Below are 23,807 nucleotides of genomic sequence, written 5' to 3'. Positions count from 1 at the left end.
AGTTTTTATAACAATCAATTTTATTTTCCAATTTTCTTTATCATAAATTACACTGGATGGCTGGTCCAGGAGAGCTGAGGAACTTGCTTACATGTATATCTGACCATACCCAGTGCATTCATATAAAAAACAATGAAAAGTTACTTGAGTAAAGTAATTAGTATAGGAATTAGTTAATTAGTTATAATATATCAATCAATTAATTAGTCATTTGCTTTCTGAAGTATACACAGCTTGGGAAATATTGCTCCAGCATATCAAAAATGCTACTAAGAGTTTTTGTGCTGCTTAGCAGACTGGCAGGCAGCTTAGCAGAAGCTTATGTGTTTGGCTTTGTCGGTGCAATGGTAGGTGCTGCACGAGATCAAGCAGGAGATGGACCAGACACGGCCCGAAGTGGACCAGTGCCGCCAGGCAGGTCAAGACCTTATGCAGTTGTGCGGAGAGCCTGACCGACCGGAAGTCAAGCGCCACATTGAGGACCTGGACTCAGCCTGGGAGAATGTGACCACCCTGTATGCCAAGCGAGAGCAAAACCTCATTGATGCCCTGGACAAGGCCATGGGCTTCCATGACACCCTTCAGAGCCTGCTCGAGTTCTTGGACACAGCTGAGCAGAAGTATGCCACCCTTGGACCTGTGGCAGCTGACATTGATGCTGTCAAAGCACAGATTGGACAGCTCAGGGCAAGTGTAGCAGCTGTTGTCTTTTCGTTGTTGGCACTTCAGCATTAGTCTAACCTAATCCACTGAACAGTTTGTGCACTCAGACCTGCGACTTTCCTGGAAGCACTCCCGGCTGGTGCGAAGTGTGTGGCAAGTTTGACTGTCCATTTTTCAATGGGAACTGGTTCACAGAATACAGATGGTGGAGCTGGCCTTTACTACATAAAATCTCGCTCCCATGCTGTTAGCCTCTCTGTGAATCAGGGCTGTCTATGTGTTCTGTGGTGACCAGTTGTTCTCATGGCCTTACGATGATCAAATTTTAGTACCTTCAGCTTTATACAGTAGAACCTTGTTGATACGATCCTCTTTCATAGGATTTCCTGGCAACAACATTTGCGATTCATAATAAAAAAAATGACTCAATACAGTTGCACTTCTTTTTACTGGTTAATACGTTCGAGAAAAACACGATCGTTGGGCACCAATGTTTCGGTGCCTGCCACAGCAGCTTCCCTGTGAAAATGCTTCCTCCGGTAACAACAAATCTCCTCGTAGGTCGTCACATGTCGCATTCACAACTGTTGCCACTAACCCTGTTACAATAAGCACCTTCACCTATCTGTTTCGCAGCGGGTGTGGTTGAAAGCATACTGCACGCTTTCAGTAGGTGATAATCTATACGCATGGTCTGAAGTGAGTGTCATGTTTAGCTCTGGCTGCATTACATTCTGGCGTGGCCCACCAGCTCGATTTTGTTTCGGTTTCCCGTCCCCATCTCAAAATCTTAAAAGACTGCGCAATGGAAAAACAACATGGCTGTCTCAGGCCACTCAAGCCGCAGCAGCTCAACACACGTCGGTGCTTCTTGCTGTAACAATTCTCATTCGATTTTTTAGAGCCTTGACTTTGGATCATACGCTGTGCAATTAGTACGTCTTTTGTTGCATTCTTTTTTGTACATATATGTGTATGAACAAGGTTCTACTCTATTTATCAGTCCTTATTTTTACCGCTGATCAAACCATTCATTCCTCTTGTGTACAGTAAAACCTCATTAGAGTTTATCTTGGAGAAACGCTGGAAAAGATTGTATAGGCTGAAGCAAAAAAGCAAAACAAATTCAATTAGCACCAGTGCACATCTTGTCTTGTTGGGAGTAGTCCTTACATTGTTGCTGATTTGTCTGAGTGCCTCCTTTGCAGGACTTCAAGCGAGAAGTGGACCCACACATGGTGGAGGTGGAGTCGTTGAATCGGCAGGCCAAAGAGCTTTCAGAGCAGACGTCCTCCGAGCAGGCACGTGCATTGCGGCAGCCCCTTGATGAGATCAACCGGCGCTGGACGGCACTGCTTCGTGGCCTGGTGGACAGGCAGCGCGAGCTTGAGAATGCGCTGCTACGGCTGGGCCAGTTCCAGCATGCGCTAGGAGAGCTGCTGGTGTGGATGGCTCGCACTGAGCGTGCACTCGACGAGTGCCGTCCCGTAGCTGGCGATGCCCAAGTCATTGAGGTCGAGCTGGCCAAGCACAAGGTGGGCCTATGCAGGTGTTTTCCACCATGTCCTCAACTGCTCTGTTTCATTTATAATGCAGTGAGCCATCTTGTTTTTTATGAGGTTCCAGGTATTTAGCTAGGTTCCTAGTTTGAGTGATGGGTGGAATGGGCTAGTTTTTGCCCATTTATTCCAGAGCTCATTTCAACTTGGCAAAGGTGCCTCACTGCATAGTGCTGTGTGGAAAAAAGGTAGAGAACAAATCCTGTGCAAGTATTTCATATTATGAACGTTTAGCACACAGTGAAAACCATTGCATGATGTACCACATAATGACTCAATTTCGGGAGCATACTGGTATAATTTAACACTCGAAGGGCACTTCGGCTTCTGCCGATGAATGACAAATCTGCTGCAGTGTGCCTTATTGAAATGTATAATCCTACAGGAGAACACTCATCTTCATTTATTAGGATCTGATTGGTCTGTGAGCATGTGTCTGAATGAAGCTTCTTCGCTCTTTTCATTTCGGTACCACAGCTATCAGTCGCATTTTATTTCTACAAATATGGCTGAGTAACTTTTCATTTGTGTTTGTGCATGTGCGTGTGTTTATTCTGTTAACACTATGAGCAGAACATGAAAGCTCCGAAATACAGCAGTGTTTTCACTATTGAGCTGGTTACAATGCGACACCTGACATTGCCTGTTCTGTCTCAGGTGCTAATGAATGACATCCAAGCGCACCAAAGCAGTGTGGACACGCTGAACCGGGCTGGTCATCAATTGATTGAAGCAGACCGGCACAGCGAGGACGCCAGTGTGACGCAGACCAAGCTGGCAGACCTCAACCGGCGTTGGAAGGCACTGCAGGACAAGGCATCTCAACGCCAGCAGCAGTTGGAAGCTGCCCTGCGAGAGGTAAGCCACTTGCATCATTTTCCTGTTCAGCACTTGAGGTGCGTTGCTGGTGTCAGTGCTGTTGCTGCTGCTATGTTGTTGCCTCAGAAGCAACTTCTCATAGTCAGCCAGAGCAGCACACATAGTTCTAACATAGCTTTTCTTGCATTTCAGCACTTTGAAGCATTGTATCAGCCATAAAATTGACTGCGGCCTTAAAATGCACTACTCAAGCATTTGGTTGGGACTTTTTAGATGATTCACATCTAGTCTTAGTTAAGTGCCAAACAACCTGGCATGTTGCCATTTCTTGGTAATCAAGAACATAAATGCAGTCTCTGCACACTGTGGCTGCTGTTCCTGTCCACTTTGGATGCCAACTGAAGTGCACATGTTGTGTGCAGGCTCAAGCCTTCAACCAGGAGATACAAGACCTACTGATGTGGCTAAGTGACATTGACGGTCAGTTAGCATCATCCAAGCCTGTCGGTGGACTACCAGAAACAGCAAGGGAACAACTAAACCGTTTCATGGTAGGTGCTGCCTTTGTGGTGACTTCCAAATGCGGTTCAGCTCAACATTGTTCAGGTTTCACATGTTGTTTTGTTTGTAATGGCGGCCAGTTTTTTAGGCAGCTTTGCCGCAGTACAATAATGTTGTGGGATACGGGCCTTAAAGGCAGTGTTGATGTCATATCCGATTGCATCACACAGGCAGTTTCCTGCCCAATTTTCGTGTTAAAAAAGAATGTCACTTGTTAGAATTGGGTAAATACCCTAATCAGACTTTATGAGCTAGGGTTATTGCTTGAAAATCTTTATAGGACAGGCCCAAAATGGACGTTTTCAACTGTGGATTAAGTGCGTTCATTTCATTCACTGTCACCTAAGCTCCGCCAAGACAAACACTGCCGGTGAAGGCATCGCTATTGGGGTCACCATAAGAGTCGTCGGGTGTGTATGTGCCGACTGGATTATCCGGCCAAGGCCAATTTTACGGGAAAAAAAGCAAAAGTTTGTGCTGATAAAAATGCATGGGTACCAGCCAGGACTACCAGTCAGGATGGGATTAACCAATAAGTTGAATTAACCGAAGTCTGCTGTATAATGTAATTGGAATTAGATGGATCACTCTTGTGGAATAACTTGTGCACATTTTTGGTATCTGCAGTGGCCTCTGTTTTGAAACTTCAGTTACGCATCAGTCAAGCAAATGTTTGTGTTCTTAGAGCCTCCTTTCTCGTGCTTGTCTTTCTGCGTGCTAAACATTTTCAAGGACTGGAAAACTAAAGCGAACTCGGCTGAGCTGTGACTCGTGTTTGCAGGAGCTTTACAATGAACTGGATAGCAACAGACACCGGGTTGAGTCGGTGCTGCAGCAAGGCCAAGAGTACACACGTGCAGCCGAGGGCTCAACTGGGCTGCAGCACAGCTTGCGCACCCTCAAACAGCGATGGGACAATGTCCTCAACCGGGCCAATGACCGGAAGGCAAGTGCAGTCTGTTTGCCGAATTGCTCCTCAAGTATCTGCTAGTGGCTTTACTGTGGTGAACTTAGACCATGTTTATCCAACTGTGGCATGCAGAGTTTGTTTCAGCGACACACCATGGGCATTGTCAATCAGGAGAGCAAATCGGTCATCTTGCACAGCATGATGATGACCTGTGTATAGCTGTAGTGTCTGTTTTATTCCACGTCTAAAATACGAGACTAGATCGATGAACTAGACTTTGACTCTCTCTCAAATCCGAGTTTCCGGTTTCCAACATACATCCCTTTCATTGATCATAGGCTGCAACTGAAATTATAAAAAGCCAATGAACGTCTTAGTTGTTGTGGCTGTAGCTGGAAGTATGTAATATTTATGCATTTAAGCCTCAATATAATGGAGTAGGCAAAATTGTCAATTTGCTTCGTTATATCAAAATTTAATTGTTTTGAAATTTGACCTTTTATGCAACTAAGCACAGTCGCCGATCAATTTCTTTTACACGGAAGGGGCCGCAACATTTTCCGAATTATCAGGCAATAAAAAAAAAATCAAATTTGAATGAGAAAATAATTCATTTTGATGAACTTGGGAGTCGGCAATGAGTGATACGGTTTCATGCCACGTCGACAATATCTTTGCATCGGCTGTGCGAATTAAGCGAAGCCTTTCGTGTGCACTCCACCCTTATGGCTGATAGCATCGCTCGTGCTAGGACGAAACCGAAAGTCACCGAAACTTGTGATTACGCAACCTCCAATACTAAACGCTCGGGAAGACTGCTTACATGATGGCACACCGTCTCTGCACGCCCGCTCTTTCCACATGTAGCAGATTACCTCTAAACATGGAGGAAGGAAAAATATAGGAGGGAGCATTACATCACACAGCCAGACTTGGCAAACGAATGCTCCGTGAAGCCGCATTGGGGGCGCAACACGTGCCCTCTTCACAGAGCAAGAATCGAGATTTGCGGAGACATTTGGTTCCCAGTAGCTATGGCAGTAGTTTTTATTTGGTGCGCGTTTGTTCGGCTGCCCTGCTCTGGTGCCTGCAGAGCGAGAACAGTAAAACCAACCACACGCTTTGACATGCGATCATGTGTTGGGCCGGCAGGTTTGGCTTCAATCGTGTTGTGGTATGCTCCCTCCTATCTTTTTCCTTCTTCCATGCCTCTAAAGCAACGTGCATGGCTGCATTTGGGCTCAGCCATGTTTACAGCCATGCCCAGCCGCGCCTGATCCGTTACCGCGAGCTCACTCCCCTCCTCCGCTTTCCCTCTGCTCGTGTGGGAAGAGGGCACTCTTGAAGCCACCATCTTTCTTTTCTCACCCTCGCACACTCTCACTCGAACCTAAAGCACCAAGTGCGTGGCGTGCGATAGGATCATATTGCATATGGACTCTATATGGAACATGATGCAACTCCACTTCGGGGGCGATCACTCGTCACGCCTCACGTGATTTGAGGTGTGTTTGCAAGCAGCCACTTATAATTCAATCATTTGACCATCTACGTCCATGGAAACTTCTGTTTATTGTCTCTTCATTTCTTTACAGGGGAAGCGAAATTTCCCTATATTGAAATCGAATAGAAACATACTTCATTATATTGAGGTTCTAAATACATGGTGTTCTATGGAGAAGAGGTTGTGAAAAGTTAAATACTTCGTTATATCGAGAATTTCGTTATATTGAATTTCATTATATCGAGGTTTAACTGTGTATATATAGAGTGGGGGATTAAAAGGTCAGTGATGGTAGGAAATTTGAGGGTGATAAGACTTTCTTTAGAAGTGTAGTATTTGTCCCGTGCAGATTTTGTTGTTGTTGTTGTTGATTACTGAAAAGGGCAGACCTCTATACATTGGTAGCACTCTAGAATATGTGAAAAAGCTTGCCAACAGCTTTGCACATTGCTAAAGTACCAACTTTGGCATGTGCAGGGTTAGCAGGAGCTGTTATGAAGGGTGCAAATCTTTACAATAGGCATGATATATATTGCTAACTCTGTTGCCCACTTGTTACAGATCAAACTGGAGATTGCACTGAAGGAAGCAACAGAGTTCCACGAATCACTTCAGGAGTTTGTGGAATGGCTCACACATGCGGAGAAGTCTTTGGCAAGCCTGCGACCTGTGAGCCGAGTCTTGGAGAATGTGCTAAGCCAGATTGAAGAGCACAAGGCAAGTGCTGAAAACATAAACCCATTAATTTCCTTTTTTTTTTTCACCTGCTGTAGTGGCTCTGCTATTCACATTTCATGCTTCATTGTTTACCTTTTCGTTTGCCTGTCTTTCATACAATATCTTGTAATCTGGGACTTCTAACAAAAACATTCGTGGGAATATTGAACATGGTGTTGATTTGACTAATGGAAAAATGGGTTGCTCTGGCGCGCACGCATGTAAGCACACACAAGCTTGCACCTCTATCCGCCGTGGTTGCTCAGTGGCTATGGTGTTGGGCTGCTGAGCACGAGGTCGCGGGATTGAATCTCAGCCACGGCGGCCGCATTTCGATGGGGGCGAAATGCGAAAAACACCCGTGTACTTAATTTAGGTGCACGTTAAAGAACCCCAGGTGGTGAAAATTTCCGGAGTCCTCCACTACGGTGTGCCCCATAATCGGAAAGTGGTTTTGGCACGTAAAACTCCGTAATTTAATTTTTTTTTTTTTAACTTGCACCTCTGGATTACTAGTTGGCTTAACATGGCAGTGGTTTAACATTCCTTCAGGGTGTGTGTTCTCTTATTCTTCTGTTGTCCTTGATGCACTGTTTTAACCCCATTGCCATGGGAGCAGCCATTTTATCATTTAAGATTTATGCACATGGAAATGTGAGTTTGTTGATGGAGCACATTAGCATTTATATATAGCCTTATGTGCTCTGACAACTTGTATTTTTATGGAATGCAGAATATAGTATTAGTTGCTTGCCACATTTATGTTCTATATTTTAGCCAAGCCTACCTACTGTGACTTGCACGTTTCCAAAGCAAACTTTGTGTTCGCCTAGTTGACTTGTCAGTAACCTTAAATTTACAGGCATTGCGGTGTCGAGGTGCCTTGTACTTTAATGGCATGACGCATTTGACGGTATTCTTTGGCCTCTGCTAAGTGTGAAGGGGTGCTGCTGTAACATGCAGAGCTTCCAAAAGGATGTGGGCGCCCACCGGGAAACGATGCTGCAGTTGGACAAGAAGGGCACACACCTCAAGTACTTTAGCCAGAAACAGGATGTGATTCTCATCAAGAACCTGCTCATCTCGGTGCAACATCGCTGGGAGCGCGTTGTCTCCAAGGCAGCAGAACGCACTCGCGCTCTTGACCATGGTTACAAAGAGGCCAAGGAGGTGGGTGCACTCGTACGAAGCGGTATGCACTGATGATGCACTAACAGTTGACTTCATCGCAGGGCTGTGACTCTCGCATACTTGTGTATGGGAAACACTGGATGAACATTACTGCTTATCAGTCTCTGGATTTAATGTTTTTACCTGTTAGTGTATGGGCTCTAGGATTTGAAAAATTTTGGATGTTTTCATTGTATAATGGCTAGCTCAGTTGGGCCTAGTTTTCCATGGTTACTGTGATATTTAGGGCTACCAGACTAGTACCGTATGGCACCAGATTTTCCCTCGGAATTTAAAATTCGGGCACCGACATTATTATTTAGCATATATACTATAACGCACTTTTTTCCTCAAAAACTAGAGCAAAGTTGGGAGGTTGCATTTATATGCAGGTTAAATTTTATGGGAAGTTTTTCAAAAGAGCAAAAATTGAAAAGTAAGATGGTAATGATTTGAAAAATGCATTAGAAAACTTTGCAGTAAAAGTACATGCGTACTATTTGCAAACCCTAACAGCATTTCTATTGCACTTCACTCTGCATCGGAACCACCAGACCTGTCGTCCAGGTCACTGGCCGCTTCATCCATATTGTGGTTCCACAACAATTAATTCTCACAGCCACCTTCGGCCGTCTGCCGTTATTGCAAGCATCATGTTAAAGCACTGCTTTTCAGCACCTCTTGTTTTGATGAGAACACTGTACGTGACTCTTTCTTTGACCGTCCTGCTCATCGGCATGTCAGTTTATCAGTGTCTGATCAACGTTTCCGTTTTGTGAGCGGACAAACTCTCTATTCCGCAGCAGGTATGTAACCACATTTGGAGCCCATTGCACACAGCGAAACCAAAGGCGGGCAGCAAAGCGAGGAACAGACACGTTGATTCGACACTACACCCGACTATGCTGGCCAAGTGCCACCAAGTGTCCCTTCTTCGTGTGCGTGCGTGCGTGTGTGTGTGTGTTTTTTATTTTTTGAGCGTCTGCGAGGTGCCGGTGCGCCGGTGCATCGGCACTAGCGGTAAGCATGCGCTAGGAGTAGGCTAAGCATTATCGCAGTCACTCTTTCCATAAGGTCCCAAGCAATCGTGATAATGCGCAGCCTGTTCTTACTGCTTCCGCAAGTGTTCTCTCCTCGTGGCTTTGCCACCAGCTTCTTGATCATTAAACCCACCACCCGTGCCGGTGTGCCACCACAGCTGCTAGTGCGGATGTGCAGCCCGCATAAAGTAGCTGTAGAATTTCGTTTACTTGATTTCAGCATTTCTCATATCGCATCATTATTAAACATTTCCAACACAGTGACGTACATCGAGATTAAGTGCACTATATTTAAACACATGTGCGAGAGTGAAACGTTCTTGTCTCTACAAAAGCTGCAGCAAGGCCATTTGATCGTGGGACTGCACAGGAGCAAAGTTGGGGGCGTGATTATTATGCGAGTATATGCCATATTTTGCAAGAAACGGTGAACTGATATATTTGCGTTATATCTAGTGTTTGTTTCTGTGCCTTGCCCTGATCATGAAGTCTGTAAAAGCTTAACATGTAAAATAGAAAAACTTTCTTCAGCTACAGAACATGCTTTCTAAATTGTCTGCGCTTTCTATGTCCATGCTACTGTGATCAGACAGGTGTTTGTGGTTTTGTTGCAGTTCCATGATGCGTGGACTGAACTCGACCGATGGTTGACAGAGGCGGACCAGAGCCTTGATGAGCAGCCGCCGGCAGGCAATGACCCAGAGAAGATTCGGCGCCTGCTGGCACGGCACCGGGAGTTCCAACGCACCCTGGGGGCCAAGCAGCCGGCGTACGATGCCTGCTTGCGCCAGGGGCGGCTTCTGCGCGAGCGCTGCCCCAAGGCTGATCAGCCAGTGCTGCAGCGCATGAGCGATGAGCTCAAGGCCAAGTGGAATGCCCTTTGCAACAAGTCGGTGGACAGGTATGCGTGCCCATCTGTGCCACCATAAACACTGAGGGACTCGCCTGTTTGATTGCTAAAAACCACACGGCTTCTTTATCGGGCCAAGTTGTGTTCTGTCTGAAGTACTCTTCGAAAAGTTAGGTAATTCAGAGTACCAAAAATTCAAAGATAGGATGGCGGTAGCGTGAGGGAATAGGAAGCAAGACCAACATAATGGAAGAAGGCAGAATATTATGGAGTATGTTATCAGAGCTAGAAAGGCCCGGATTGCAGCTTTGTGAGAACCAGGTTAGCTTTCACTCGTTGCCTAAGGGGGGACGCGGCAATTGAAGTGGTCAAATTGTAAAAATTTTCAGTTTTCTGATTTATTTTTTTTTTTCGCAATCGACAGACCTTTATTTAGCTCGTGGTTAAATATTATAACAAACTACGCCGTAGAAATCAAGAAAACAGCACTTTCGTAGATTGCTGCCATAAAAAATTGCAATAAAATCGGGCTTCACAAGGCCCCGTCACATCGCAGATCGCCCGGCTATCCACTGACGCAGCGCCGCCATCTTGGTATCATCGTAAAGAGGAGAGTTGGAGCTAAGGATAGCCTGAGCGACACATTTCTTCACCGAGAAATAAAACAGCAAATGCAAGTGAAAAAAATACAAACGCAGCATTGTGGTTGGGCATAGCAGTCACGTGGGGCACAGGGCATGCTCCTATTTGCTGTTGTAGATTGGAATTGCTGACGAACCTCTCTCGCGCGCATTTGCACAGCAGTGAGCTGTGTGTTCCGATCAACGTGATTGACAATGGTGGTAGCTTTTGCACCTTTTCTGTGATGAGCCCCAAAGGAAGGAAGTTTCGAATGGCCCGCGTGTACGGAGGACCACGAAAGGCGTGGAAAAGAGGGAGAAAACTACTCGTAGAAGCAGATGCCGCCTAGCTTGTTGACGAGGCACGACCGGCGCACGTGGGTGACTGGGAAAGCGTGCCCGCGTGCAGTGCTGACGACGCGACCGTGGGCTATATTGACGCCGTGACCGTGACCGATGATAAAGGCGCGACTGCGAGCGATGGTGAAGGCGCAACCACGAGCAACGGTGAAGAGGCGCGACTGTGAGTGACGATGACAGCGTGCGTATCCGTGAGTGATGGTGACGGCGCGACCGCGAGCGACGGTGAACGCGCGACCGCGAGTGATGGTGACATTACGTCATTGTGTGGTCGGGACGGCAATGCGACATCGGCGGAGCAGAGGTTGTCGCGTCAAATATTCAACTGCGGATTTCAGCTCCAACTTCACTAATAAAGGGTTGCGCAACGAGGGACGAGCGGACGTTTTGAATGCGCTGTCATTTGGCTCTTCACGACGGATAGATGCACGATGACCAAAAGGCAGCTAACTTGCACGAAACTGCTGCAAGAATGCAAAAAGCTACATCAAAATGTAAAGAAAATGTGTCCCCACAGGCAAAGGGCTACATCCCAGGTGAATTTAAGGTGCTCAAAATAAACATTTAAATGTTTAAAACAAATGAAACTTTGAGCTCTGTTTCCTCAGCTTTCTTCTTTTTTTTCCGTTGCTTTCAGTCATCCCAGTGCCAGTTCATAACGAAAGCGCTTTTTTCCAAAATACATGAATGAGGTTCTACTGGATATGCGGGGAGCATCCTAGAAAGGCAACCAGGTTGCCACGAGCCAGTTACCATAGCTCTCCTTGTCATTGCTGGTGTTTGCACTGCATAGGCAACGCAAGTTGGAGGAAGCGCTGCTCTTCTCGGGCCAGTTCAAGGATGCAGTGCAGGCACTCATCGACTGGCTGGACCGCGCCCTGACCTCCCTGCAAGCAGACCAGCTGCTGCACGGAGACCTCGACACGGTCAACAACCTTGTCGAACAGCACCGAGTACGTGACATGCTGCCACTTTCGTCCATTTTGGAACAGGGTGCACAAGTTTGCACACACTGCTCGTACAGCAAACTCTTAGCTCACATTGCTCTGCATTTGTTGGTACAATTTAAGCTACAACCAAAACAGCTGCTCTTACAGCAAGCTATCCTCTCTTGTATAAGCTGTCCTTCCTCCTTTATGTTCATTTTCTCTTTCTTTTCCACCGCTTTGTTTGTTTTTACTACAAATCAAGCAGCACGGCGAAGGAGAGAGTCACTGGCTATATTGTGTTAACTCTTTCACAACGCACTAAAATTTTGTGAGGGATTTTATGTCATCCGTCTTCCTTCTTTCCTTTGTCTTATTTCTTTGTCTCTTGTGCCTGCCTGTTTTCTTTTCTAAGCAGGGTGCCATTCTGCTTTGTCAAGTCATATTTGGCACAGGCAGCTATGATTTGTCTTCCTCTTTTTAGTAATGTTTTTCCATTCTTGCACAGAGCTTCCAAACGGAGCTGAAAAGCCGCTCGGCCAACCTGGAGTCAGTGCAGCGCACGGCCAGCGAGCTGCTCAAGACGGCCAGCGCCGACGATGCGGCCAGCATCCGCAGCCAGATGTCATCGCTCGAGTCAAAGTGGGAAGCTGTTTCCAAGCTCTCGGACACCAAGCAGCGCAAGCTCGAAGAGGCTCTCCGCCAGGCAAGTTGCACAAACTGCATTGTTGATCACTTTTTATTCTCCTGGCCTTTCTTTGCGACTAGTGGGCTGTTCAAAGCAATCGTAACATTGAGTTTAACCTCCCGAGTTTTTATCTTTGCCTGGACACAAATCTCTCAGTGCGTAGGCAGTGTTCAGGTTCAGTACCTCCAGGTATGCTGCTCAGGAAAATGGGTGTCCAGGCAACTCAATTACCTGGAGAGCCGTTACACGTTAAAAGCATTTGAGCGGTGATAATTAACTTAACTTTTCTTTTGCTATTCACAGGCAGAGCAGCTGCACAAGGCTGTGCACATGCTGCTGGAGTGGCTGTCAGATGCAGAAATGAAGCTGCGCTTTGCGGGTCCTCTGCCTGAGGACGAAGCAACAACACGGCAACAGATGGAGGAGCACCAGCAGTTCATGCGCGAGATGGAGCAACAGGAGCACAACAAGGTACTGGACAGAGAGGCACCTGCTGGATTTGAGCACCTATGCAAAATTAAATGGAAATATGACAGCTTGTGAATGGCTTTCAAGACAGCATTTGCTTTCTTGGTTGCCACCTTTGCCAGCTTTCTCTATACCGATCCCTTCATTTGCGTTACTGTTTCGCCGTCCCTGCACAGTAACTTGTTTAATTTTCAGTTTTTTTGCTGACGTAAGAACTTTTATTCATGACGGCAGCTTAAGCTTTGCCGCTGGTGTTACTTGCATTGCAAGGTGATGGGTTGTTTGTCTCGTGTAGCAAGCTGCGAAGGGAAATGTAATGAAACTTTGTTATGAGCCCATTTAAAAACATTGACACTTCTCCACGCAGTTCATTTATGTACTTGGCAGCTGGAAATTCATCACCTGCCTTCTTTGTTGCATATCTAGACATATTCTAATGCTATAAAATTTTGCCATGACTGTGTGGAGATAACCTCGATCCCACGGTTGTTGTGTCATTCTGCAGGAGAGCACGATAGCGCTAGCCCAGGAGATTCTGTCCAGATGCCACCCAGATGCCGTGACGGTCATCCGTCACTGGGTGACCATTATCCAGTCACGCTGGGAAGAGGTGTCCCTCTGGGCACGCCAGCGTGAGCAGAAGCTGGCCGAGCACCTGCGCTCGCTGCGCGATGTGCTCGAGCTGCTGGAGGAACTGATGCGCTGGCTGCTGGCAGCCGAGGCCAGCCTCATGACTTTGGAAGCCCAACCACTGCCAGAGGATGTGGCAGCAACAGGTGCTGTTCACTTCTCCTTTCAGGTTCAAATATCGGCTTGCACCTGCGTTTCGTGAGATGCGAGAAAAATTAAAGATCGCATTGAATATTGCATGTTTAACCCTCACTTCTAGGAGCAATGTGCATTCTTCATTAATATGAACAGAAACATTTGAATTCTGTTCGAACAATGATTCTTGAAAATCAGAACCGCAGTCGCTCTTCTTTGCTGTAGAATCGGTGTCTTGAATAATTTGGTTCATAAAACCGTTTTTCTTTTCTTCAGTTTAGACCAAACAGAAAAATAATTACAAGCTTCAAAAGAAAGTCTTTTGTTCCTTTTCATATTGGCACACGGTGTTGAACTCCCCACCCAACTGACTCAAGTCGTCTAGCAGAATATTAAGCCGACTTTAAAGGCATTAAGGGGGGACGCGGGGATCAACTCCGGAAAAACGACCCAAAAATCACTTTTTAGAAAGTTGCAGATTTCGAATCTTTGACCCCTTTTCTATAAGTTTTCCAAATATTTCCGCTGAAAACGACTGCTAAGTACCATAAATAAATATATACATAAGGCAATACAGCGAAAATTTCGTGAAAATCGGTGGAAAAGTCGCGGTTTTCGAGCGTCCCTAGCTCCGGAACAGCAGTACGCGGCGCGGCCATGCTGGTACCGTTGAAAAGCGCGCCTCTTCGCCTTTTGACTCCTCTCTTTCATTTTCTGATAGAGAGAAGGGCAAGCATAAAAAAGCAAAAAGTCTGAAGGTCGCGGAGCTGCTTGTCGCGGCCGCCGATTGGCTTGCTCCGTCACGTGCGTTCTATGAGCCGCCCCATTGGCCGGGTCTGGAAGCGAGCTGCTGCGGCGTCTGCTTCTCCCGTTTCTTCGCGCGCTGGCTGCAGCCCCTTTGTTTACATGTTGGATATTCGACGTACGCCGCCGCTTCATCGCTTTAATCGGATTTGAGTTTTCTATTTCATTTTGTGGTTTCGAGCATGACTTGGCGGGCGTGGACGACGAAATACGCGACCAAGCGCCGCTTCGGCAGCCGCAAGCGCAAGCCGCCGAACATCCGATGGATTAGTCCTAGCAGAGTTGCGTCCGCGCGCAAGCTTAGACTGTCGACGCATTGCCGGGCAATTCGCAGGCTGTTGCAGCCTTGAGTTCCAGTGGTGATGATACCGAACTAATAACCGCCTTTTCCGATGCTTCCGGGCCTGCAACGCCGTGTAAGTGCTCCGCGACGTACCCCGATTGTGCCACCGCCGTCACCGAGATGAACGACGAAAGTGCGGTCCAAGCGCGTGCGTCTGCGGCCGTGAAGACGAACCGTGCATCAGCAACGGTCGCACCATGCAGTCGCATCTTGAGTCACAATTCATCTTGTCAGAAGTGTTGAATATGACCGCCGCCACTGTCCGCGCGTCACTTCGTTCTGTGCCGGCAACCGAACGGAAGATAGGGTTTGCGGCTGGAGGATCATGCTCGGTGGCGACGGACTCAAGCGAGTCGAGCAGCTGAGAAAAATGCGTTGCGCAAGAAGAGGGCACAAAAAGCACATGAAAGCAAGCATAAAAGATCCAAGAAGCCAAGAGGTCAAACTGACACCTGTACCTACAAGGCCGATGGTTTCTAGTCGAATAAACATGACCCTAAACTTCGAACACCTTTTTCTCAAAACTTTTTTCTACCACCAAGGTCAACTTGCAAAGCTAATATCTCAGCCACCGTTGTGAATATTTTTACACCGTTTGTTTTGTTACACTCATTGTGCACCACTGCACACAGTGACATGTTTTGTTTTCAAAATAGTTGCTTCAATAATTTGTTATATTTTGTTTTCACAGTCTCGATTTTCATGCAACTGAAGTAGCTGCAAAAGAATGAAAATAATAAAAAAATCCGTTAGGCTAAAAAAATTACAGGAATGTCACTGTATGGAGGATACATATAGGAGTGCTATCAAAGTTTGTTTGAACTCCTAGCACCAATATACAGGTGTGCAGGCATTTTGCAAAAATGAAAGCAGAACAATTTTGTAAACAAAGAAGTACTTCAGATATTGCAGCCATATTTTCACCATATTTTCACAGCTTTGTTTATGTGATATTATTAACATCTGTGCAAAATTTAATCAAAATCGGATGGTAAATAAGAAAGTTAGCTTTGATCCCCATATCCCCCCTTAAGGGCAAATACTTGAAGACAATTCGTGGAACGGTCAAAACTGATCAACAAGGCAAAAATAAGTGGTATTCGAAATTTTAACGTGAGAAAGACTGAGGAGGCTGTAAAAAATGGTCGCAGCCTGAAATCGGTGAGAAGGAAACTTGGCATAGGACAAACCAAGATGTATGCACTGAAAAATAAGCAGGGTAATATCAGCAATCTCGAAGGTATAATAAATGAAGCGGAACAATTCTATACTGACCTGTACAGTACTCAGAGGACTCAGGAGAACACCATTCGGAATGATAATGAACAGGATACAGAAACTCCTCCTATAACTGGAGATGAGGTCAGAAGGACCTTGCAAGACATGAAATGGGGAAAAGCGGCAGGAGAAGATGGAATAACAGTCGATTCAATCAAAAATGGAGGAGACATAATGCTTGAAAAACTCGCGGCTCTCCATACGAAATGTCTATCAACTGCAAGGGTCCCAGAAAACTGGATTAATGCAAACATTATACTAATCCACAAAAAGGAGACACTCAAGAACTGAAAAATAATAGGCCTATTAGCTTACTCCCAGTATTATATAAAATATTTACCAAATTAATCTTCAATAGGACAAGGGCAACACTGGACTTTAATCAACCAAGGGAACAGGCGGGCTTCAGGAAAGGATTCTCTACAATGGATCACATCCATGTCATTAATCAGGTTATCGGGAAATCTGCAGAGTACAGTAAGCCTCTTTATATGGCTTTCATGGATTACAAAAAAGCATTTGATTTAGTAGAGATACCAGCAGTCATAGAGGCATTGCGTAATGGAGTACAGAGCGCTTACATAAATACCTTGGAAAATATCTACAGAGATTCCACAGCCACCTTAATTCTGCACAAGAAAAGTAGGAAGATACCTATAAAGAAAGGAGTCAGACAAGGAGACACAATTTCTCTAATGCTATTCACTGCGTACTTGGAAGAAATATTCAAGCTATTAAACGGGGAAAGTTTGGGAGTAAGGATCAACGGTGAATACCTCAGCAACCTTTCAGTTTGCCGATGACATTGTTCTATTCAGCAACACTGCAGACGAGTTACAAGAAATGATTGAGAACCTTAACAGAGAGAGTGTAAGAGTGGGACTGAAGATTGACATGTTGAAGACAAAGATAATGATGTATAACCGACCAAGTGAACAAGAATTCAGGATCACCAGTCAGCCTCTAGAATCTGTGAAAGAGTACGTTTACCGAGGTCAGTCACAGGGAACCCTGACCATGAGAAGGAAATTCACAGAAGAATAAGAATGGTTTGGATCGCATAGGGCAGGCATTGTGAGCTCCTGACAGGAAGCTTACCATTATCATTGAAAAGGAAGGTATACAATCAGTGCATTTTACTGGTGCTGACATATGGGACAGAGACTTGGAGACTGACAAAGAAATTTGAGAACAAATTAAGAACTGCGCAGAGAGCAATAGAACAAAGAATGCTAGGCATAACTTTAAGAGACAGAAAGAGTGGTTTGGATCAGAGAGCAAACGGGTATAGAGGATATTCTAATAGACACTAAAAGAAAAAAATGGCGCTGGTCAGATCATGTAATGCGCAGATAACCGTTGGACCATTGGGGTGACAGAATGGGTACCAAGAGAAGGGAAGCGCAGTAGAGGACGACAGAAGACTAGGTGGTGCGACGAAATGGGGAAGTTTGCAGGTGCTAGTTGGAATCGGCTGGTGCAGGACAGGAGTAATTGAAGATCGCGGGGAGAGGCTTTCGTCCTGCAGTGGACATAAAATAGGATTATTATTATTATTATTATTATTATTATTATTATTATTATTATTATTATTATTATTATTATTATTATTATTATGTGTGATGATGATGAAAGGCATTATAGTATACACTGTAATTCTGTTGAGCTCCTGAACTTTCCAAGGTCCCACATGTTTGTCTTAAAGAGAATATACCTCTGACTCTGCCTTGTATTTCTGCTATTTCAAGAGGGCTGCTTTTATGTGGCACGCCTAACTGCTAAATTCTTCTTGTGAGCAAATCTGATTTGAAAATTTGAATGACAGTTTGTACCTTAAGTAGTTCCAAAGGTGAATGTCCTGTTAGTTTAGTGCGTCTACTAGCCATTTGATAAGTTTTCTTGTGACAAAAATCTGCACAGAACGCCTTCTCGATGACCACCGGCATTTCATGGACGACATGTCCCAGCGGCAGGCCGACGTGGATCGTATCTCTAAGGCCTTTGCCAGTAAACGCCAGCCGGCCGCTGGCTCAGCCGCAGCTGGTGGAATCAAGGACCGCCCATCGCAGCAACGACATGACCGACGCACGCCCCACGCAGCTTCTCAGAGTACGCCCCGGACATCCACGCCCACGTGAGTGCTGTAGTATGCCTTCACCTATTTATGACTTACTTACCCATTTCAGTCAATGTGGATAAGCACGCACAAGAATTGAGATGTCTGTTGCATTGAGTTGCTGGACAGTTGAGGCATCTTGAATGTATCCTAAGCACAGACTGCAGTCCATGCAGAATCTCTAGTTTGTACGTTATGAAGTTCTGCTGCCAAGCGGAGTGTTGCAGATTCTGTTCCCCATCATAATGGCTGCGCACCAATGAGTCAGAATGTAACTATGTTTGTACATGGGGTCAAATTAACCCAGAGCTCTCCATTACAGGATTACTTGTAGCCCCAGTGTTTCTATGGGGGATCAAATTTAATCAGTGAGTCAATGAACAATCTGGTCCATCCTTACAGCACCATCAACTACACTGCTCATTAGCACAAATAGCAGTCTTTGAAGATTCCCCAGGCCTCGAAACTGAACAATAATTGAGTTTTCTGCATGCAGATCATGTGTGGCTATAGAATCATGCTCAGGTAAACATCAATGGTGTCACTGCAAAAGAGTGTAGTGATGCAACACCAGCTGCCAACAATAGCTTGTGGGAGCTTTTGCACAGATTTTAACAGCCATTTTTTTTTTTGACTTATCAAACACTAAACTGCCAACTCTAACCACGTCTCTCTACAAGAGATAGCGAGTCGAATCATTGGACCCACATTTTGCAGTTCCTTGCTCCCAACTGACAGGCCTGTGTCATCGTCTGTGTATGCAGGCGTGGGCATGCTGCTGCAGAGCCTGAGATCCGACACCCCCGTGCACGGGAGCTAGTGGAGAAGTGGCAGCACGTCTGGCTGCTGGCCATGGAACGCCAGCGCCGACTGCTGGAACACCTCAAGTACCTGCAGGAGGTAAGCACTGAACATTCTAAACAAAATTATACCCTCTTTAGTCAGGGTGTGCGAATACCAAATAGTAGATTTTGAATATAATAATGAGTCGAATCAAGAAAACACCCCAAATATTGGATCTAACGCTAATATCAGAAAACTATTCACAAAGAGTAATGCTTACAAATTTTGGCCCAAAAAGTACAGTGCTGCACATGCTTTGGAGTCTCCTAGCATTATATAGCAGTAGTGTAGCAACCTATCAGTAACTTAAGTACAGTCAACGACCGATTTTTCAGACGCCCAATTTTTCAGGCACTCAATTTTTAGGACATGCCTGATAACTCGGACACCTTCACGGCAGCGCCATGCACCCCATAGAGTCAATGAGTAAGGCCGTCTGAAATTTGGATGCTGAAACCCTTCACCATCTGGTTTTTGTGACTTTCTGCTGTGACTGCAGGTCCGAAATGGCATTAATTGAAGCCATCGCCGCCGCCATGTTGAATATCTCGCAGGCTTGAACAAGCGCTCCCGCACGCCAATGCGCTGGTACCCGTAGTAGTCGTATTGTGCTGTCATTAAGCCTAGTGGCTGCAATATTGACTTTCGAGCTTCTTTCTGTTCGATGCCATATTTTTCATTTTAAGGGGTTCTGAACCACTCCTCAGGCTTGGTAAAACAGAAACAGTCCACAGATAGCATACAATGCTGTGAATATCTGACAGATATTGCAGTCTTGTACAGTGTATGGAGCTTCGAAACAGAGTGTGATGTCGCATTTTTCTCACACTGTCTTTTCAACAAAAGCCTGTTCCTCACTCTTTTCGGGCTGCTACGTTGCGTCGGAAGGAAATTTACTGAAGAATAAAAATGCGTTGGAGTGCATATAGTAGGCATTGCCAACTCCTGACTGGGAGCTTACCACTGTCAATGAAAAGAAAACTGTACAATCATTGCATTCTACCAGTCTAACATATGGGGCCAGAACTTGGAGGTTAGCAAAGAAGCTTGCGGACAAGTTGATAAGAATAGACTGTACTGTATATCTTGATTTTTATGTACCTAAGTTTCTGATAGCTTACTACATTCTTGTTGTGCAATGCTACAAGACTCCCGAGCAAGGTATGGACAGTGTTTTCTTGCCCAGACTTTGTAAGCATTGAATTTTGTGAAACTCTTCCTGATATTCTATTTGACATTCATATTTCTTTTCCATTTTTTATTGTGATTCCATTTGATATTTGATTTGAAATCTATTATTCGCTGTTCACACACCCCTGCTCTCCAGTGTCATGTTCTGCTTAAAATGTTATGTGATCCTACAGCACTAGGTTATCTCGAACTTGGCTTCATGTGGTGGCATGGCATAGGCTTCGGCTTGAAGAAATCAGAAGCCCAGAAGTTGGGAAATCGAAAACCAGCAGGTTTACTGGCACTTGTAAATGAAGGTCAAGTGTTTAGCAGTGAGCATCTGGATACGCTGTGTTTCCATGGTCCAGAGCAGCTTGTTTCCTCTCCGCACCACCATTATAACACCTCTGTTCCAAGCCTCCCTTCTGGCAGTAGCCACTCACACACATTTCACGACCCACCGGGGCGGCAGCCATTCAAGAAGCACAAACAACACTGTCGCAGACAGAATATAAGACCGCTGACCCCCACCAAGTTATAGCGGATGCAAAGGCCGAGAGAGGGTCTTACCGTGGGAATAGGAGAGGAAATCTTTTACTCCTAACTGGTCTTCTCCCCTTCTTCATGGTATAGAGCAGGCACCACTTCGTCGCGGCTTTCTCCCGGGAACCATCCATGAGCCCTTCGCGTCTTCTCAGCCTCCCCGGGAGTAGCAACTCTTTCTTCCCTTTGTGGCACTTATTCTCTGATGAGGGCAGCTTGTTACGGGAAAATTAGCAGCACCCAGCATCCATGGGAACTGTCCTCCGACTATTCTCCCAGTGTAGTTCTCGCATTCTACCCTTGCACATGACGAACAGCATGTTGTCTACTGCACTCATAACAACAAAGGTCTCTCTCTCTCTCCACACACACACACACACATCGTTCTCTCTCTTTCTTCTTCTTTTGGTACAACGGTAGTACAACGAAACTCGCATGTGCTAATGTGTCTTCATTTTTCAGTTGGAGAGCATCAAGAACTTCGACTTTGACGAGTGGCGCAGGAGGGTGAGTGGCAAGCTGATTTTGCTGTAAAAGTGAAGTGATGTCTTGTACTCACACTTGTTCATGATGTGTGTGTCCTTCATCCTTGGCCTTCAGTTCCTTGGCTGGATGAACAACAAGAAGTCTCGTGTGATGGACCTGTTCCGCAAGATCGACAAAGACAATGACGGGAAAGTGACCAAGGAGGAGTTCATTGAAGGAATCCTCAAGTCGAGTAGGTCTCACAACATCACATGCTTTCAGGCGTCAGTGAGTCTTAGTACAGCATATGCAAGAACCCTTGCATATGCTATTAAGAGCTTTGTGACTTACGTGTACATGCTAATTTTTGTATTTAGTGTTTTAGGCTTTGCATAGCTTGTGTAGCTAATGTAACAACATAGTGGTGCCTAAGATGCCCACTTCTGTGCAAGTGCAGTCATATTACCTGCTTTTTGTCATGACAACAAAACTTAAGTGGTAAAGTTGTCTTTCACTTTATCTCGTTTTTCTTCATGGATGTACTTCTATAGCCACAGACAACCTTTCTTAACTATGAAGTTAAGGCTATGGAACCAAAGTGCACCTCTTTCACTGCTACTGCAAGTAGTCCTGCAGTTTGTTTATTTTCTTACGTGGGAAATAGAAAACAATATCTTTGTTTTTATTTTTTACAGCGCCTTATTTGAAACAATAAGTAATTCACCAGTCAGCTACTGTTATTTTATTGTATTGTTAGAAGTTATTCCCGTATATTAGCATCTCCATACTGGAGACGCTAGCACCATCAGACGACGTCCTTATTATGTGTCCCATGCTGAACCACAAGTGATTCAGCAAGAGGTCGAAGCTATGCTCACGAAAAACGTCATTGAACATTCCTGCAATCCCTGGGCATAACTGTTCATGCTAGTAAAAAGGGACGGTAGCTGGCACTTCTATGTAGACTGCCGTCACTTGAACAGGTCACACGAAAGGACATCTACCCTCTACTGCGAATCGATGTTGCTTTCGACTGTTTCAAGTCAAGTCAAGTCAATTTATTTCAGCATTTCTTTTGTACAAACAGAAGAATGCTAGGACAAGCACAAAAAGCTGCTATGCTGCAGCTTGACTGGGTGCCTGCCCCATCACTTGGCAGAAATAAGAGACAGAAAATACATTTGAGTGAAAAAAAAAATATTTACAGATTTCAAATGGTCATGTAAAAGCAAGGGAAAAAACACAAAGCACATCATATAAAATACTGAAAAATCTGTAGCGACTGCTCTGTTATAGTACGTCACTGAAAAATATATAAAGAACAGTAGCGCACAGAACAGCAGAAAACAGAAAATGCTAAACACATGACGTGAAATAATTAGAAACCTCTCTACAAGAAAATTTAACAGAAGTACAACATAAATATTTCAATTCGATGTAGTAGTCTGATCATACAGTCAACGAACGGTCTATATCTTTTAAGAGCACCAGTGATTTAGTAGAAAAGTTTTCCATTTTTTGCGGGTTAAGTTATCTATGTTGATATTGTCTTTTTCCAGGTCACCTAAAAGGGTAGCTATGCGCGATTTTAACCTGTTTCTTCCATGACATGTTCTTGAAAAGGGAGTCAGCCAAGTGCTTCTATTTCTGAGCGTATAGGGTATGTCGGAGGGTTTTGTTAAGGTGCATAAAGTAAGAAAGGTGGTTTCGTTTTGCTTAAGACTGTTTTTGTATTTTAATAGTAAAGTCATACAATAGCTGAAATGGAAGTATGCCATATTTTAGAAACAGATCCTTTGTATGCGCATCGTGTACTACATTCGCTATATGACGCAGTGCCTTTTTCTGTAGAGTGCAAATTTCCTGAATGTTCCTACATGAAGTAGTTCCCCATATAAGAGTACAGTAATTAATGTGAGTTGCAAAGAGAGCGTTATAAAGCAATAATTTAATCTTGTCCGTCAGTACATGACGAAGCCTACAGAGCACACCGCACGCTCGCGACAGACTTGCACATACACGATGTACATGAGCATTCCAGCTTAAGTGTTTGGTGAAAATAACTCCTAGTGTTTTAACCTCACTCACAACAGCTATTTTTTCACTGCCTAGGTACAGATCAAGTGAATGGTTAACTGGTTTTTGAGAGGGTGTGAATAAAACTGATTTTGTTTTTTTGGTATTAATTTCAAGTGAATTTGCCATACTCCAGGTGTGCATTTTTTGAAGTGTTGAGTTTGCTAAGCAAGAGAGCTCCTGAACATCGTATGCTTGGATGAATATGCTTGAGTCATCGGCAGAAATAATGAACTGCGCATTGTTACTAACTTTTACGATATCATTTATATATAGGTTAAATAAGATCGGCCCTAATATGCTCCCCTGGGGTACCCCTGCAACAATATCTTCTAAAGAGGAAAAGTGATTTGTGATTGCTACTGCTTGTTTCCTATGCTTTAAGTATGATTGTAAAAGTGAAAGAGGTAGGCCACGAAACCCATAGTATTCTAATTTAGCAAACAAGGTTCGATGACTTATTCTATCGAAAGCCTTGGAGAAGTCCACAAAGATGCCTAGCGTTAATTTTTTGTCTTCAAAACCCTGTAATATTACTTCTTTCTGCGT

General features: G+C 44.9%; 1 protein-coding gene across 13 annotated transcripts in view; it reads left to right on the top strand.

Annotated features, from left to right (window-relative positions):
* The window catches only part of shot (dystonin-like protein short stop), a 315,979-nt gene that overhangs the window by 277,114 nt on the left and 15,058 nt on the right, over positions 1 to 23,807 (top strand). For all 13 annotated transcript variants that reach the window (XM_065424847.2, XM_065424849.2, XM_065424855.2 and 10 more), the window contains 16 exons: positions 352 to 687; positions 1,872 to 2,198; positions 2,880 to 3,080; positions 3,464 to 3,592; positions 4,384 to 4,548; positions 6,578 to 6,733; positions 7,697 to 7,903; positions 9,558 to 9,844; positions 11,567 to 11,726; positions 12,208 to 12,409; positions 12,695 to 12,858; positions 13,361 to 13,631; positions 17,966 to 18,179; positions 18,926 to 19,061; positions 21,180 to 21,224; positions 21,318 to 21,435. In XM_065424847.2, coding sequence (XP_065280919.1) covers positions 352 to 687; positions 1,872 to 2,198; positions 2,880 to 3,080; positions 3,464 to 3,592; positions 4,384 to 4,548; positions 6,578 to 6,733; positions 7,697 to 7,903; positions 9,558 to 9,844; positions 11,567 to 11,726; positions 12,208 to 12,409; positions 12,695 to 12,858; positions 13,361 to 13,631; positions 17,966 to 18,179; positions 18,926 to 19,061; positions 21,180 to 21,224; positions 21,318 to 21,435 — 3,118 coding nt within the window. The remainder of the gene's footprint in view (positions 1 to 351; positions 688 to 1,871; positions 2,199 to 2,879; positions 3,081 to 3,463; positions 3,593 to 4,383; positions 4,549 to 6,577; positions 6,734 to 7,696; positions 7,904 to 9,557; positions 9,845 to 11,566; positions 11,727 to 12,207; positions 12,410 to 12,694; positions 12,859 to 13,360; positions 13,632 to 17,965; positions 18,180 to 18,925; positions 19,062 to 21,179; positions 21,225 to 21,317; positions 21,436 to 23,807) is intronic.

The sequence above is a fragment of the Dermacentor albipictus genome, chromosome 6, assembly GCF_038994185.2.
Source record: "Dermacentor albipictus isolate Rhodes 1998 colony chromosome 6, USDA_Dalb.pri_finalv2, whole genome shotgun sequence".
In the NCBI taxonomy this organism is placed as follows: Eukaryota; Metazoa; Arthropoda; class Arachnida; order Ixodida; family Ixodidae; genus Dermacentor; species Dermacentor albipictus.
This window is presented reverse-complemented; position numbering and strand designations above follow the sequence as displayed.